The 13,148-nt window shown below is 33.5% G+C and overlaps 1 protein-coding gene across 2 annotated transcripts; it reads left to right on the top strand.

The window, feature by feature from the left end:
* Positions 1-1,352: 1,352 nt before the first annotated feature.
* Positions 1,353-12,463, top strand: LOC109163444 (zinc finger BED domain-containing protein RICESLEEPER 1-like). Of its 2 annotated transcripts, XM_019312190.1 has the most exons (5): positions 1,353-2,068; positions 2,321-2,496; positions 2,581-3,347; positions 3,435-3,477; positions 12,453-12,463. In XM_019312190.1, the coding sequence occupies exons 1-4, from the start codon at positions 1,392-1,394 to the stop codon at positions 3,468-3,470; spliced, it is 1,656 nt and encodes a 551-aa protein (XP_019167735.1). In that variant the 5' UTR covers positions 1,353-1,391; the 3' UTR covers positions 3,471-3,477; positions 12,453-12,463. The 2 variants fall into 2 exon arrangements, with proteins under 2 accessions (XP_019167735.1, XP_019167734.1); XM_019312189.1 differs by having other exon boundaries at positions 1,353-2,496.
* Positions 12,464-13,148: the final 685 nt, after the last annotated feature.

Here is a 13,148-nt window from a genome sequence, read left to right on the forward strand (position 1 = left end):
CCCAGCTATCGCCGTCCGCCGTAGCCACCTGCCCAGCCATTGCCTTCCACCGCAGCCACCTGCCCAGCCATCACCATCCGTCGTAGCCACCACCTCAGCCAACGTCGGCGGCCATAGCCACCACCGTCCGCCATCCACCTTTGTACCTCTGTAAATAGTAAATACGTAGATCTCTCTCTTAATCTCTCTCTTATTTATTTATTTAATTTTTTTTGTAAAAGATTTTTTTTGTTTTTATTTTGGATAGTAAAAGTATTCACTTGTACTGTTTAATCCTTAGCTGTTGTTTAAAAAGTATTCCCCTCTAGAATAGTAGTATTAACTTGTATATTAAAAGTATACTCACATACGATCTGCTACTGTTTAATCCTTCTATCTTATTGTTTAAGATAGAGAGAAATTCATTAGTGTTTATTGTTTAACTGAAAATAGAAAAAGAAATTCATACTGTTTTCTTTCTTTGAAAATAGAGAGAAAGAAATTAAATAAGCTACTGTTTATTTTCTTTGAAAACAGAGAGAAAGAAATTAACTAGTAGATTAGTAGTGTTTTTTTGCTTAAAACAGTAATTACTTTATTATTGTTTATTGTTTAATTGAAAATAGAGAGAAATTTAAGTGTTTCTTGTTTAATCCTAATTCCTACTGTTTCCTTTCTTTGAAAATAGAGAGAAAGAAATTAAATATATAGTAGATTAGTTGTGTTTCTTGCTTAAAACAGTAATTATTTTATTATTGTTTATTGTTTAATTGAAACAATATACTTTAGTGTTTTGTATTTAATCCTATTGTTTAATCCTCAGATTTCTTGCTTGCTGCTGACTGTTGTTTCAATCATCCTCGAAGCTTTAAAAACACATACACGGTATTTTTATTTTTTGTTCTTTTTATAATTTAATATTATTGAATTTAGATTCACTTGTAAGCTAGTATGCCACTTTGACATTGTATTTGTGTGTTTATTTGTTCTTTGAATTTTCTTGTTTAGCTTGTTGGATAACTGGACAAGATGAAGAAGAACAATATAACATATTGTACTATGTCAATGTGGTAGTATTCTGTATTCTCTACTTTTTTTTGTTTGTTTTTTTTTTGTTTGTTTTTTTGCATTATAGAAAGAATATAAGATATTGTATACATTTTTTTATAATAGCTATGTCTTACGAAGATTACAACACAATTGATGAACTTTCAAGTCCAAGTGTTGGTTCTTCAACAATACCTATTGAAATGGAAGAACTAAATCCAACACCAAATCATCCAAATGTGGAAATCATCGGATTTGAAGGTGATGTTGAAAAGGACATTGGCAGAGAAGTTGAAGAAGTGGAAGGAGAAGGTGAACCTTATAAGAAGAAGCAAAGGAAAAAATCATCAGTTATTTGGCACGAAATGACAGTGGTGAGACTTGAGAATGGGGAAGAAAAAGTGCAATGCAATCATTGCAACTTTAAATTGAAAAAGCAAAAGGATGGCACAACCACACAATATAAAAGACATTTAGACAATTGCATAAAACGCAGAATCAATCTTTCAGGGCAAAGGAACATTTGTGTGGTTCCATCGACACAAAAATCGGAGAGTGTCAGTGGTGTTCAGAGTTGGAAGTATGATCAAGCAAGGATGAGGGAGGTTATATCTCACATGATTATGGTTCATGAATTGCCATTTTCGTTTGTTGAGTATGAACTCTTCAACATAGTCATGCAATCTGCAAGTCCATATTATGAGCGAATTGGTCGAACAGCAACCACAAAAGATTGTTGGTCAACTTATGAGCTAGAAAAGAAACGAGTACAAGGATTGTTGAATTCAGTTGACAAAATTAGTATCACAACTGACATATGGACATCAAATCAGAACATTCAATACATGGTGATAACTTCTCATTTTGTGGACATGGACAGTAAGTTGCAGAAAAGAGTTCTAAACTTTGTTGAAGTGCTTCCCCCGCATACCGGTACATGTGTTTGTGATGCAATATACAAATGTTTGCAAGGATGGGGTATTGAAGAGAAAGTGTGGACAATCACAGTGGATAATGCTTCTTATAATGATTCAGCTGTGAGGTTGTTGCATGACTCTCTTTCTTTTCATACAACTTTGCCACTAGAAGGTAAGTTGTTTCATGTTCGTTGTTGTGCACACATATTGAACATTCTTGTGCAAGATGGCCTTTCTGAGATTAAGTCTATCATTGAAAATGTCAGAGATAGTGTCAAGTATATTAGTGCTTCACCTCAACGGTTGCATAGTTTTAATGAGATTTGCAAACAGCTCCAAGTGCCTAACAAGAAGTTGATTTTAGATTGTTGCACTAGGTGGAATGCAACATTTGCTATGTTGTCTTGTGCTTTGGATTTCAAGCAAGTATTTCCTCGGTATCAACTTCGAGATCCAAATTACAAATGCTTGCCTTCTGAGGATGATTGGCAAAGGGTTGAAGAGATTTGCTCTTTATTGGTGCATTTCAATGAAGTTACTAAAATTATCTCAGGTAATTTATTATACAGTTCTAAATTTTATACATTTCAATATATATGATTGTTATATAATTAAAGTATTTGTTTTTTGAATATAGGTTCTGAATATCCAACAGCAAATTTGTTTCTTCCTGAACTATATAACATCAAAGAAATTCTCGGTCAAAAGTCTGAAAGTGTAGAACCTTGGATGAAAAACATGGCCCAAAGGATGCAGCATAAGTTTGACAAATATTGGGGTAGTAGCAATCTATTACTGTCTATTGCTGCTGTTTTAGATCCTAGAAATAAGATGACATTTATCCAATTTGCTTTTCCAGTCATTTATTCTGAAAATGAAGCTACTACACAAATTGGTATTGTTCGTGATGCTTTGTATGAGTTATACAGGATCTATTTGGATAAACATACAACAGCTTCAAACCAATTAATGGAAAATGATTCTCAAGCAAGGAATACTTCTGTGCAAGGTGTTACTACTGTTTGGAAAGGGAAGGGACCGGCTGTTGAAACTGGGAGATCAAAATTTGAGAAATTTGTGAGAAATGTTGATACCGTCCAACATGTGAAGTCTGAATTGGATACTTATTTACAGGAGGGTGTATATATTTGTGAAGGGGATTCGGTTGAATTTAATGCATTGGATTGGTGGAAGTCAATGAACTTGAAGTTTAGAGTATTATCCAAAATGGCATGTGAAATCTTATCAATTCCAATCACAACGGTTGCTTCAGAGTCAACATTTAGTGCTGGTGGTAGGGTTATTGATACATATCGGGCATCTTTGGGGACCGATACTGTCCAAATGCTACTTTGTGGAAGTGACTGGTTGCGTAACTTATATGATATGAAAAGAAAACCAAAAGTAAGTACTGTCAATTCTTTTATTATATCATTTATTTTCAATACTTTTTATGTCATATAACAATATATTATATATTATTTAATGTAGTTTACTGAAGATGTGAAGGCTATATCACTGGAATGAACTTGGAGTAAAGGTATTAAGCTTTTGGATGATGGATGCAGAATATAAATATATCATGCTTTATGTTTTTATGTTTTGGCACTGTTTTGGCTTGTAATGTGAGCAGACAAATTATGTGGACTTGGATTTTTATTTTCATATTAGATGCTACATACGGATGGACTTATTAAGTTATTTGTATTAGTTTTGTTATTTTTTTAGTTTTGTTGTTTGTTTAATTACTATTCATGAACATAGATTATTTATTGTTCACAAACGAATTGTGTTCATGAACATGTGCAGGTGTTTGTTTATTAAGTGTTCACGAACGTGTTCATGAACGTAAGTGAATATGTTCGTGAACGTGCTTGTTAATGAACATGTTTGTGAACGTGTTTGTTAACGTTAATGAACATGTTCGCGAACGTGTTCACGAACGTTAACAAACACGTTCGCGAACATGTTCGTTAACGTTAATGAACACGTTCGTGAACGTGTTCGCGAACGTTAACGAACACTAACGAACGCTTAACAAACGAACACGAACAGGATTTTCAAAAACCTTAACAAACGAACACGAACACGAACACTCCAAATTCCTTAACAAACGAACACGAACAAGCTCCGTTCGTTTATGTTCGGTTCGTTAACAGCCCTAGTGTTCGTTAATGTTAATGAAGACGTTCGTGAACATGTTCGCGAACGTTAACAAACACTAATGAAAGCTTAACAAACGAACACGAACAAGATTTTCAAAAACCTTAACAAACGAACACGAACAACCTCCGTTCGTTTATGTTCGGATCGTTAACAGCCTTAGCGGCAAGGAAGTAAGCAATTTTTTTAAATTCAGACGGCATCGTTTTAAAGCAAAACGACTCTGTTTTGGACCTGGGTCCACCTTGCAAAGTGGACCCGGGTCCACAACATAATTTGCCAGGATCGTTATGTTGTGTAACCGTGTGCACCATGCAATTCAAGGTGCACACGGAATTGGATTCATAATTTATATACTATATATTCATAATTTCTATACTATAAATTCATAATTTTTATACTGTAGATTCATAAAATCTATACTGTAGATTCATAATTTAAATACAGTAAATTCATAATTTATATACAGTAGATTCATAATTTTTATACTATAGATTCATAATTTCTAAACTGTATAGTTATCAAATTATGAACATATAGTTCTGTGATTTGTGAATATGAGAATATAAACATCGAAAATTATAAACACAGAGTTCTGTAATTGTGAATATAGAGTTCAATAATTATGAATATAAAATTTAAAAATTATGAATATATAGATTTATAATTGTGAACATATAATTTAGTAATTATGAACATAGAATAATGTGCACCATTCATGGTTCAGACAGTTGCCAATTTGCCCTAACTGAATGATTGGGGGCCGTTTGAAGTAAAGAAGTAAATAGGCTTCTAACGGAGCCCTAATCAATGGTTGGGCCTAAGGGCCACCACAAAACCCTAAACAAAGTCTCCTCTCTCAACACAATACTTAGCCGGAGCCGCCGGAGGAGATGAGATCTATGCGGAACCTCTTCTCCTAATGTGTATCTATATATTCCAAACCCCCCTACCTATACTCTCATCTCATCTTTCCTTCTCTTCTGTAAGTTCCTCTCTCTCTTTCACATGTTTGTTTTCTCTTTAGTAGTTTTATGGGGTGCGGTGAGGATGCAATTAATGTGGACTAGAGTTTCTGATCTTCCGGTTGAAGACAAACCCTTGGCTGTCTGAGCACACCCAATCTTCATCTCTTTGTTTCTTGATTTCGATAATCATATCTTCTTCTAGCTATTGTTTTTTTTTTTTCAACAAATTTATTTTGATTTGGGCTTATGATGATATAATACAAAATATATCTTAGCGGATTTCAGTGAGATAATTCATCAATGATCTGATTGTTACACACACTGAAGCTCCTCTTGTTTTACACTTTAATCTGTATTTTTTTTCACAATAAAAGATTTTTTTTTTTCGTTTTTTTTTTTTTTTTTGCTGGAAACTTGGTATGAATATGTTTGATTTGTAGAAAGAATTGATTTTGTTGAATGCTGTGATGAGATGAACACCTTTGGTGTTTTGGGCAGTGGGTAAAAGTTGGATTTTTAATCCTTCTCCGTGAGCCTTCTAATTAACGACTTCTCCTTCCACTGAGCATTTTGAGTTCTGACTATTTCAATATCAAATTATTTCAACTTTTTTGATAAGAGATTTGGAAAATTTTAATTTTATTTCTTTATTTGCGTTTTGTTTTATGTGTATATATGCGTCTATTACCAATTCTGGGGGAGAATTAAAGTTCCTCTTGGCATAATGGCTTAGACGCTAAAGGGAAGAGGAGTGGCATATCCTGATCAATGGACTCTTTCACTGTGCTATTGCATCCTGGAAACACCACTTACATATATCAATGGACTTAAAAATTCCAATTAAGTTTTGTAAATAATGAAATTTTAATATCTTGTAATGTTAATTTGGGTTCTAGTAACTATTTGAATATTTTAAATCCTAGAAGTTGGAATTTGAAATGCTCAAAATATGGACAGTACTCCCCTTGCAACAGAAATCATTTCAAGTGAAGTCTCCATAGAAGTTTTCAAGAATACACTAGTGAAGTTTCAACTTAATATTAGAAAGCAAGAACAGTACATGCCAAAAGTTCAGGAATGTTCATGTTTGAGTTTGTTGTGGGATAGGATTCAAGTGAAAATCAGGGAAGTTTGTCTTTAAACGTCCATGAAGAGCAAGATTGGCCAAATGGTTTACGTTTGACATTGAATAAAACCAGTTGGTCTGTTGTTAGAATATGGTCTATTGGAGAATCCAGGAAAAAAAATTCACTGTGGGATTGGGACTTCTGGTAAAGAAGCAGTCAATTATGTGGTGAGGGCAGAAATTTCCATTGATTGGTATAATGGCTCAGACTCTACTAGAAATTTGACTCTTTAGCCATTGTACTGCACATTTTAAACTTGTATGATACATTCTTTACTTGCCAACTTATCAGGAAAACTTCTCAACTCTAAAGAATAGGAATGGCCGAAGGGTTTATTGATATAAATTAAGATGGTCTAAATTTTTGTCACGTTTGATTTTTCTAGGAATGTGATTACCTCCTATATGACTCGTGATATTCCAATTTATGTGTTGATAGAGTGGATGGTGGTGCGGTGAGGATGCAATTTATGTGGACTAGAGTTTCTGATCTTGTGGTTGAAGACAAACCCTTGGCTGTCTGAGCACACCCAACCTTCATCTCTTTGTTTCTTGATTTCTATAAGTGTATCTTCTTCTGGCTATTGTTTTTTTTTTAAACAGATCAAGTTTAATGTGGGGCTTATGATGATAAAACAAAATATCTTAGCGGATTTCAGTGAGATAATTCATCAATGATCTCATTGTTACACACACTGAAGCCCCTCACTTGTTTTCCACAATAAAGATGAACATTTTTTTGATTTTTTTTTTACTGGAAACTTGGTATGAATATATTTGATTTGTAGAAAGAATTGATTTTGTTGAATGCTGTGATGAGATGAACACCTCTGGTGTTTTGGGCAGTGGGTCAAAGTTGGATTTTTAATCCTTCTCCGTGAGCCTTCTAATTAACGACTTCTCCTTCCACTGAGCATTATGAGTTATTATTTCAACTTTTTTAATAATATATTTGGAAACTTTTACTTTTTTTTTTTTTTCATTATTTGCGTTTGTTTTATGTATATATGCGTCTATTACCAATTCTGGGGGAGAATAATAGTTCCTCTTGGCATAATGGCTCAGACGCAAAAGGGAAAGAAGAGTGGCATATCCTGATCAATGGACTCTTTCACTGTGCTATTGCATCCTGGAAACACCACTTACATATCAATGGACTTAAAAATTCCAATTAAGTTTTGTAAATAATGAAATTTTAATATGTTATAATGTTAATTTGGGTTCTACTGAATTCATTCATTAACTATTTGAATATTTTAATTCCTAAAAGTTGGAATTTGAAGTGCTCAAATGTGGACAGTACTTACCTTGCAACATAAACCGTTTCAAGTGAAGTCTCCAGCAGAAGTTCATCAAGAATACAGTGGTGAAGTTTCATCTTAATATTCAAAAGGAAGAGCAGTACATGCCAAAATTTCAAGAATGTTCATGTTTGAGTTTGTTGTGGTATTGGATTCAAGTGAAAATCAGAGAAGTTTTTGCCTTTAATCTTTACACCTCCATCAAGAGCAAGATTGGCCAAATGGTTTACATTTGACACTGAAAAAAACTAGTTGGTCTGTTAGAAAAAATGGTCTATTGGAGAATCCAGGTAAACAGTTCATTTTGTTGGGTTTGAGACTTCTGGTAAAGTAGCAGACAATTATGTAGTGAGGGCAGAAATTTCCATTGATTGGTATAATGGCTCAGACTCTACTAGAAATTTGAATCTATAGCCACAGTAGTGCATTTGAAACTTGATATTCCAATTCCAATTTATTTGTTGATAGTGTGGATGGGGGTGCAGTGAGGATGCAATTAATGTGGACTAGAGTTTCTGATCTTCTGGTTGAAGACAAACCCTTGGCTGTCTGAGCACATCCATCCTTCATTTCCTTGTTTCTTGATTTTGATAATCATGTGTTCTTCTAGTTATTGTTTTTTTTAAACAAATTTATTTTGATTTGGGCTTATGATGATAATACAAAATATCTTAGCGGATTTCAGTGAGATAATTCACCAATGATCTTGTTGTTACACACACTGAAGCCCCTCTCTTGTTTTCCACAATAAAGAGTAACTTTTTTTTCCCTGGAAACCTGGTATGAATATGTTTGATTTGTATAAAGAATTGATTTTGTTGAATGCTGTGATGAGATGAACACCTTTGGTGTTTTGGGCAGTGGGTAAAAGTTGGATTTTTTATTCCTTCTCCGTGAGCCCTCTGATTAATGATTTCTCCTTCAACTGAGCATTATGAGTTGCTATTGAAACTATCAAATTATTTCCACTTTTTAAATATGAGATTTGGGAAAATTTTGAAGTCTTTTTTTTTTTTTTTTTTTTTTTTTTTTGGGGTGTATTTGTGTTTGTTTTATGCGTATACATATGCGTCTATTACAAATTCTGGGGGAGAATAAAAGTTGCTCTTGGTATAATGGCTCAGACGCAAAATGGAAGAAGAGTGGCATATCCTGATTAATGGACTATTTCACTGTGCTATTGCATCCTGGAAACACCACTTACATATCAATGGACTTAAAAATTCTAATAATGTTTCATAAATAATGAAATTTTAACATGTTATAATGTTAATTTGGGTTCTGGTGAATTCATTCATTAACTATTTGAATATTTTAAATCCACAAAGTTAGAATTTGAAATGCTCAAAATATGGACAGTACTCCCCTTGCAACAGAAACCATTTCAGGTGAAGTCTCCATAGAAATTTTCAAGAATACACTGTTGAAGTTTAATCTTAATGTTCAGAATCAAGAACAGTACATGCCAAAAGTTCAGTAATGTTCATGTTTGAGTTTGTTGTGGGATTGGATTCAAGTGAAAATCAGAGAAGTTTGTCTTTATACCTACATCAAGAGCAAGATTGGCCAAAAGCCAGTTGGTCTGTTAGAATATGGTCTATTGGAGAATCCAGGAAAACAATTCATTTTGTTGGGGTTGGGACTTCTGGTAAAGAACCAGACAATTATGTAGTGAGGGCAGAAATTTCCATTGATTGGCATGATCGCTCAAACTCAACTAGAAATTTGACTCTATAGCCACAGTAGTGAATTTAAAACTTGTATGATACATTCTTTACTGGCCACAACATATCAGGAAACCTTCTCAACACTCAAGAAGAGGAATGGCCAAAGGGTTTATAGATATATATTAAGATAGTCTTTCTTTTAAGTTTTTAAATATTATATTTCTATGTTTTAGATACTGTCAAATTCAATTTTTCTAGGAATGTGATTACCTCCTATGACTTGTGATATTCCAGTTTATGTGTTGTGTACATGGATGGGGTGCGGTGAGGATGCAATTAATGTGGACTAGAGTTTCTGATCTTGTGGTTGAAGACAAACCCTTGGCTGTCTGAGCACACCCAACCTTCATCTCTTTGTATCTTGATTTCTATAATCATATCTTCTTTCTGGCAATTGTTTTTTTTAAACAAATCTAGTTTGATGTGGGCTTATGATGATAAAACAACATATCTTAGCGGATTTCAGTGAGATAATTCATCAATGATCTCATTGTTACACACACTGAAGCCCTCCTCTTGTTTTCCACAATAAAGATCAATTCTTTATTTTTTCTGGAAATTTGGTATGAATATGTTTGATTTGTAAAAAGAATTGATTTTGTTGAATGCTGTGATGAGATGAACACCTTTTTGGTGTTTTGGGCAGTGGGTAAAAGTTGGATTTTTAATCCTTCTCCGTGAGCCCTCTAATTAACGACTTCTCCTTCCACTGAGCATTATGAGTTACGATTGAAACTATCAAATTAATTCAACTTTTTTAAAATGAGATTCAGAAAATTTTAAATTTTAAAGTCTTTTATTTTTGTGTATTTGTGTTTGTTTTATGTGTATATATGCGTCTATTACCAATTCTGGGGGAGAATAAAAGTTCCTCTTGGTATAATGGCTCAGACGCAAAAGGGAAGAAGAGTGGCATATCCTGATCAATGGACTATTTAACTGTGCTATTGCATCCTGGAAACACCACTTACATATCTTTGGACTTAAAATTCTAATAATGTTTTGTAAATATGGGAATGGGTATGAAAGTGATTGTTGTTGTTTGGTTGATAGATTTTTAGAACACTACTATGGGTTTCGAATACCCCATCAATTAAAAAACTCATACCCAAATACAATAAAGGTTTAATTCCCTTATTCATTTTCAAGCACTAGTATTAGTAACCATTCTCATTCCATCCTACTACCAAACATGTTAAATATTTTCACTAAAACCCATTATCATTACCAAATACCCATTCCAATTCCGATTCCTATGTGCGAACCAAACACACTCTTAATTTGGGTTTTAGTAAATTAATTCATTAACTATTTGAATATTTTAAAGAGTAAATACCCAAAATGGTCCATCGACTATAGCTAAATTCACAAATTGGTCCTCAACTTTCAATTTCACCCAATTAAGTTCTTAACTTTGTAGTTTTAACACAATTTGGTCCTTTGTCTATTTGACCGTTTGTTGACTGTGATTTTTGAGGATATATATGTAATTTCATGGTTCATCGTAGGTTTTTTAAGGTTCCGGTTGTATTTCCAGACCGCACTGTTACATTTGAATCCACTGTCGAAAGCAATCTACCAAACCCGGTCACCTTCTTCATCCTCCCTTTGGATTCAACAATGTAGTTGAATTCGTACCAGAGCGAAGAAGACGACGTGTTTCCAAACCGGTGCAACATCATCCTGGAGGCCTCCACGTGCTCTGACGAGAGCTGAAGGTTTTTCTGGAGATCGTTGATCACGGTCAACAAACGGTCAATTAGATGGAGGACCAAATCGTGTCAAAATTGCAAAGTTAAAGACTTAATTGGGTGAAATTGAAAGTTGAGGACCGATTTGTGAATTTTGCTATAGTCGAGGGACCATTTTGGGTATTTGCTCTATTTTAAATTCAAAAAGTTGGGATTTGAAATGCTCAAAATATGTACCTTGCAACAGAAACCATTTCAAGCGAAGTCTCCAGTAGAAGTTCTTCAAAGTGAAGTTTCAACTTAATATTCAAAAGCAAGAGTTTGTTGTGGGGATTGGATTCAAGTGATAATCAGAGAATTTTTTGTGTTTACACCTCCATCAAGATCAAGATTAGCGAAATGGTTTACATTTGAGAGTGAAGAAAGCTTGGAAAATTGTCTAATGGAGAAATTTGCCACATTAAATTTTTCTAGGAATGTGATTTACTTCATATGACTAATGATATGGTTGTTAGAGCTTCCGATGTAGAAATAATTGTATTTTATTATGTCAAGATCTTGTATCATTTTTTGAGTAAGTTCTAATATTTTTGCAATTCTGCTATTTATAAATTTTTTGAAGGGTTATTTATTTATTTATTTATTTATTGTTATGAGATATTTTGAACAAGTTCTAAATGTATGAAATACCTTTAATCACACCACCATATGTTGCTTTTCAGTTCACAGCAGAGCAGAGCACCCGTCCTAGTTAAGTTTAATTTCTAGATGTGAGGGAACTTTGCATTTTTAAAATTATTTTGTAGATAAATATTAATTATTTTAAAATGATAAATGTAATGACAAATGAAAAATTGAAGAGTAAAAGATATTCTTCTTCTCATTTTTTAGGTTAGGTTGCAAGGTGGACTGGATCCAAAGATACACAATTTACATACTAAATATTCACAATTTACCTTTTAAAAGTTTACAATTTGTAATGGCCATGTATTGTATTCATAAATTTTTAAAACTAGGATTAAAGTCCACCTTACAAGGGTGGACAATGATCCATGTATAACAACTGGGTCCGAGCTAGGCCAAAAGATTGTGTAAAAAAAGTTTCATTAGTCAATAATGACATTTGCTCAATCGTTTATGAACCTTCTAGAGTATATGAGTTAGAATAATGTACTTCATAAGTTATACAAATATATGTTTCATGAGTTGTCCACTATTGGTTTGAATAATGCACTTTTGGTAAGTTTTGCAATTGCCCATGGTTTATAGTAATGTACTTACTTTAAAATGTATCTTTAGTAAACTCTCAAGTGTTGAATTGACCATTGTGTTTAGATAATGGACAATGAGTTAGAATAAGTAATAAATCTTTTTGGATAAGATAATGCATTTTATGAATTAAAATGAGACGACGTCGTTTTGGACCATAGTCCACACAATAACGATTGAAAGGGAACATTTGACTCTCGAAATGGAAGGATTAGCCAAATGCCTTTGTATTGTCGAGATCAAATGGTGATGCGAATTTGCAAGGGAGATTGGAAATTGTTGCGGTGGGTTAATGTGCGTGTAGAAGGTGATAGATAACCTTTGCAAATGAAGCATCAAGTTTGAGGGAAAAGATGTAAAACCATACAATCTCCTCTCCTCTTATCTGAAAATGAAAATCCCAAGGAGAATTCAAACTCAACTAAACCAAACTGTACCTTGCAGGGTGTTTGGTTGGAGGGGAAATTACGTGGGAAAAGAATTGTAAAAGAATTGTAATTTCATGAGAGATGAGTTACTGAGAATAAAGTGGAAATTTAAATTCCAGTGTTTAATTTACAAGAATAAAATTACTGAAAACTAAACTGTACCCTGCAGAGCGTTTGGTTGGAGGGAGAAATTACGTGGGAAAAGAATTGTAATTCCATGGGAGATGAATTACTGGAAATAAAGTGGAAATTTAAATTTCAGTGTTTGATTTACAGGAATAAAATAACTGGAAATTTCAAACGCCCTACTAGTGTGTAATTGTGGGAGATTCCAAGCAACTCAGACAACACTTGCCTTAAATAAATATACATATTAAACTAAGCAATTTCCTTTGTGTATGTCTAACATGGAACTAGGGAAGACTGATGATTGATTCCAAGGAATATTTCAAACATTACATTATATGTGATTTGTAAAGTTGCAAATCTATGTGGATCCACAACAAAATGGATTTCATGCATTACACCCTAC

The sequence above is a fragment of the Ipomoea nil genome, unplaced genomic scaffold (genome assembly GCF_001879475.1).
Source record: "Ipomoea nil cultivar Tokyo-kokei standard unplaced genomic scaffold, Asagao_1.1 scaffold3025, whole genome shotgun sequence".
NCBI lineage: Eukaryota > Viridiplantae > Streptophyta > Magnoliopsida > Solanales > Convolvulaceae > Ipomoea > Ipomoea nil.

Excerpts from the sequence above, each read along its gene's own strand:
- LOC109163444 (XM_019312189.1), top strand. The coding sequence starts at position 1,392 with ATGACAGTGGTGAGACTTGAGAATGGGGAAGAAAAAGTGCAATGCAAT. Across the intron at positions 2,497-2,580 it reads AGTTACTAAAATTATCTCAG|GTTCTGAATATCCAACAGCA; the intron begins GTAATTTATTAT and ends TTTTGAATATAG. Across the intron at positions 3,348-3,434 it reads ATATGAAAAGAAAACCAAAA|TTTACTGAAGATGTGAAGGC; the intron begins GTAAGTACTGTC and ends TATTTAATGTAG.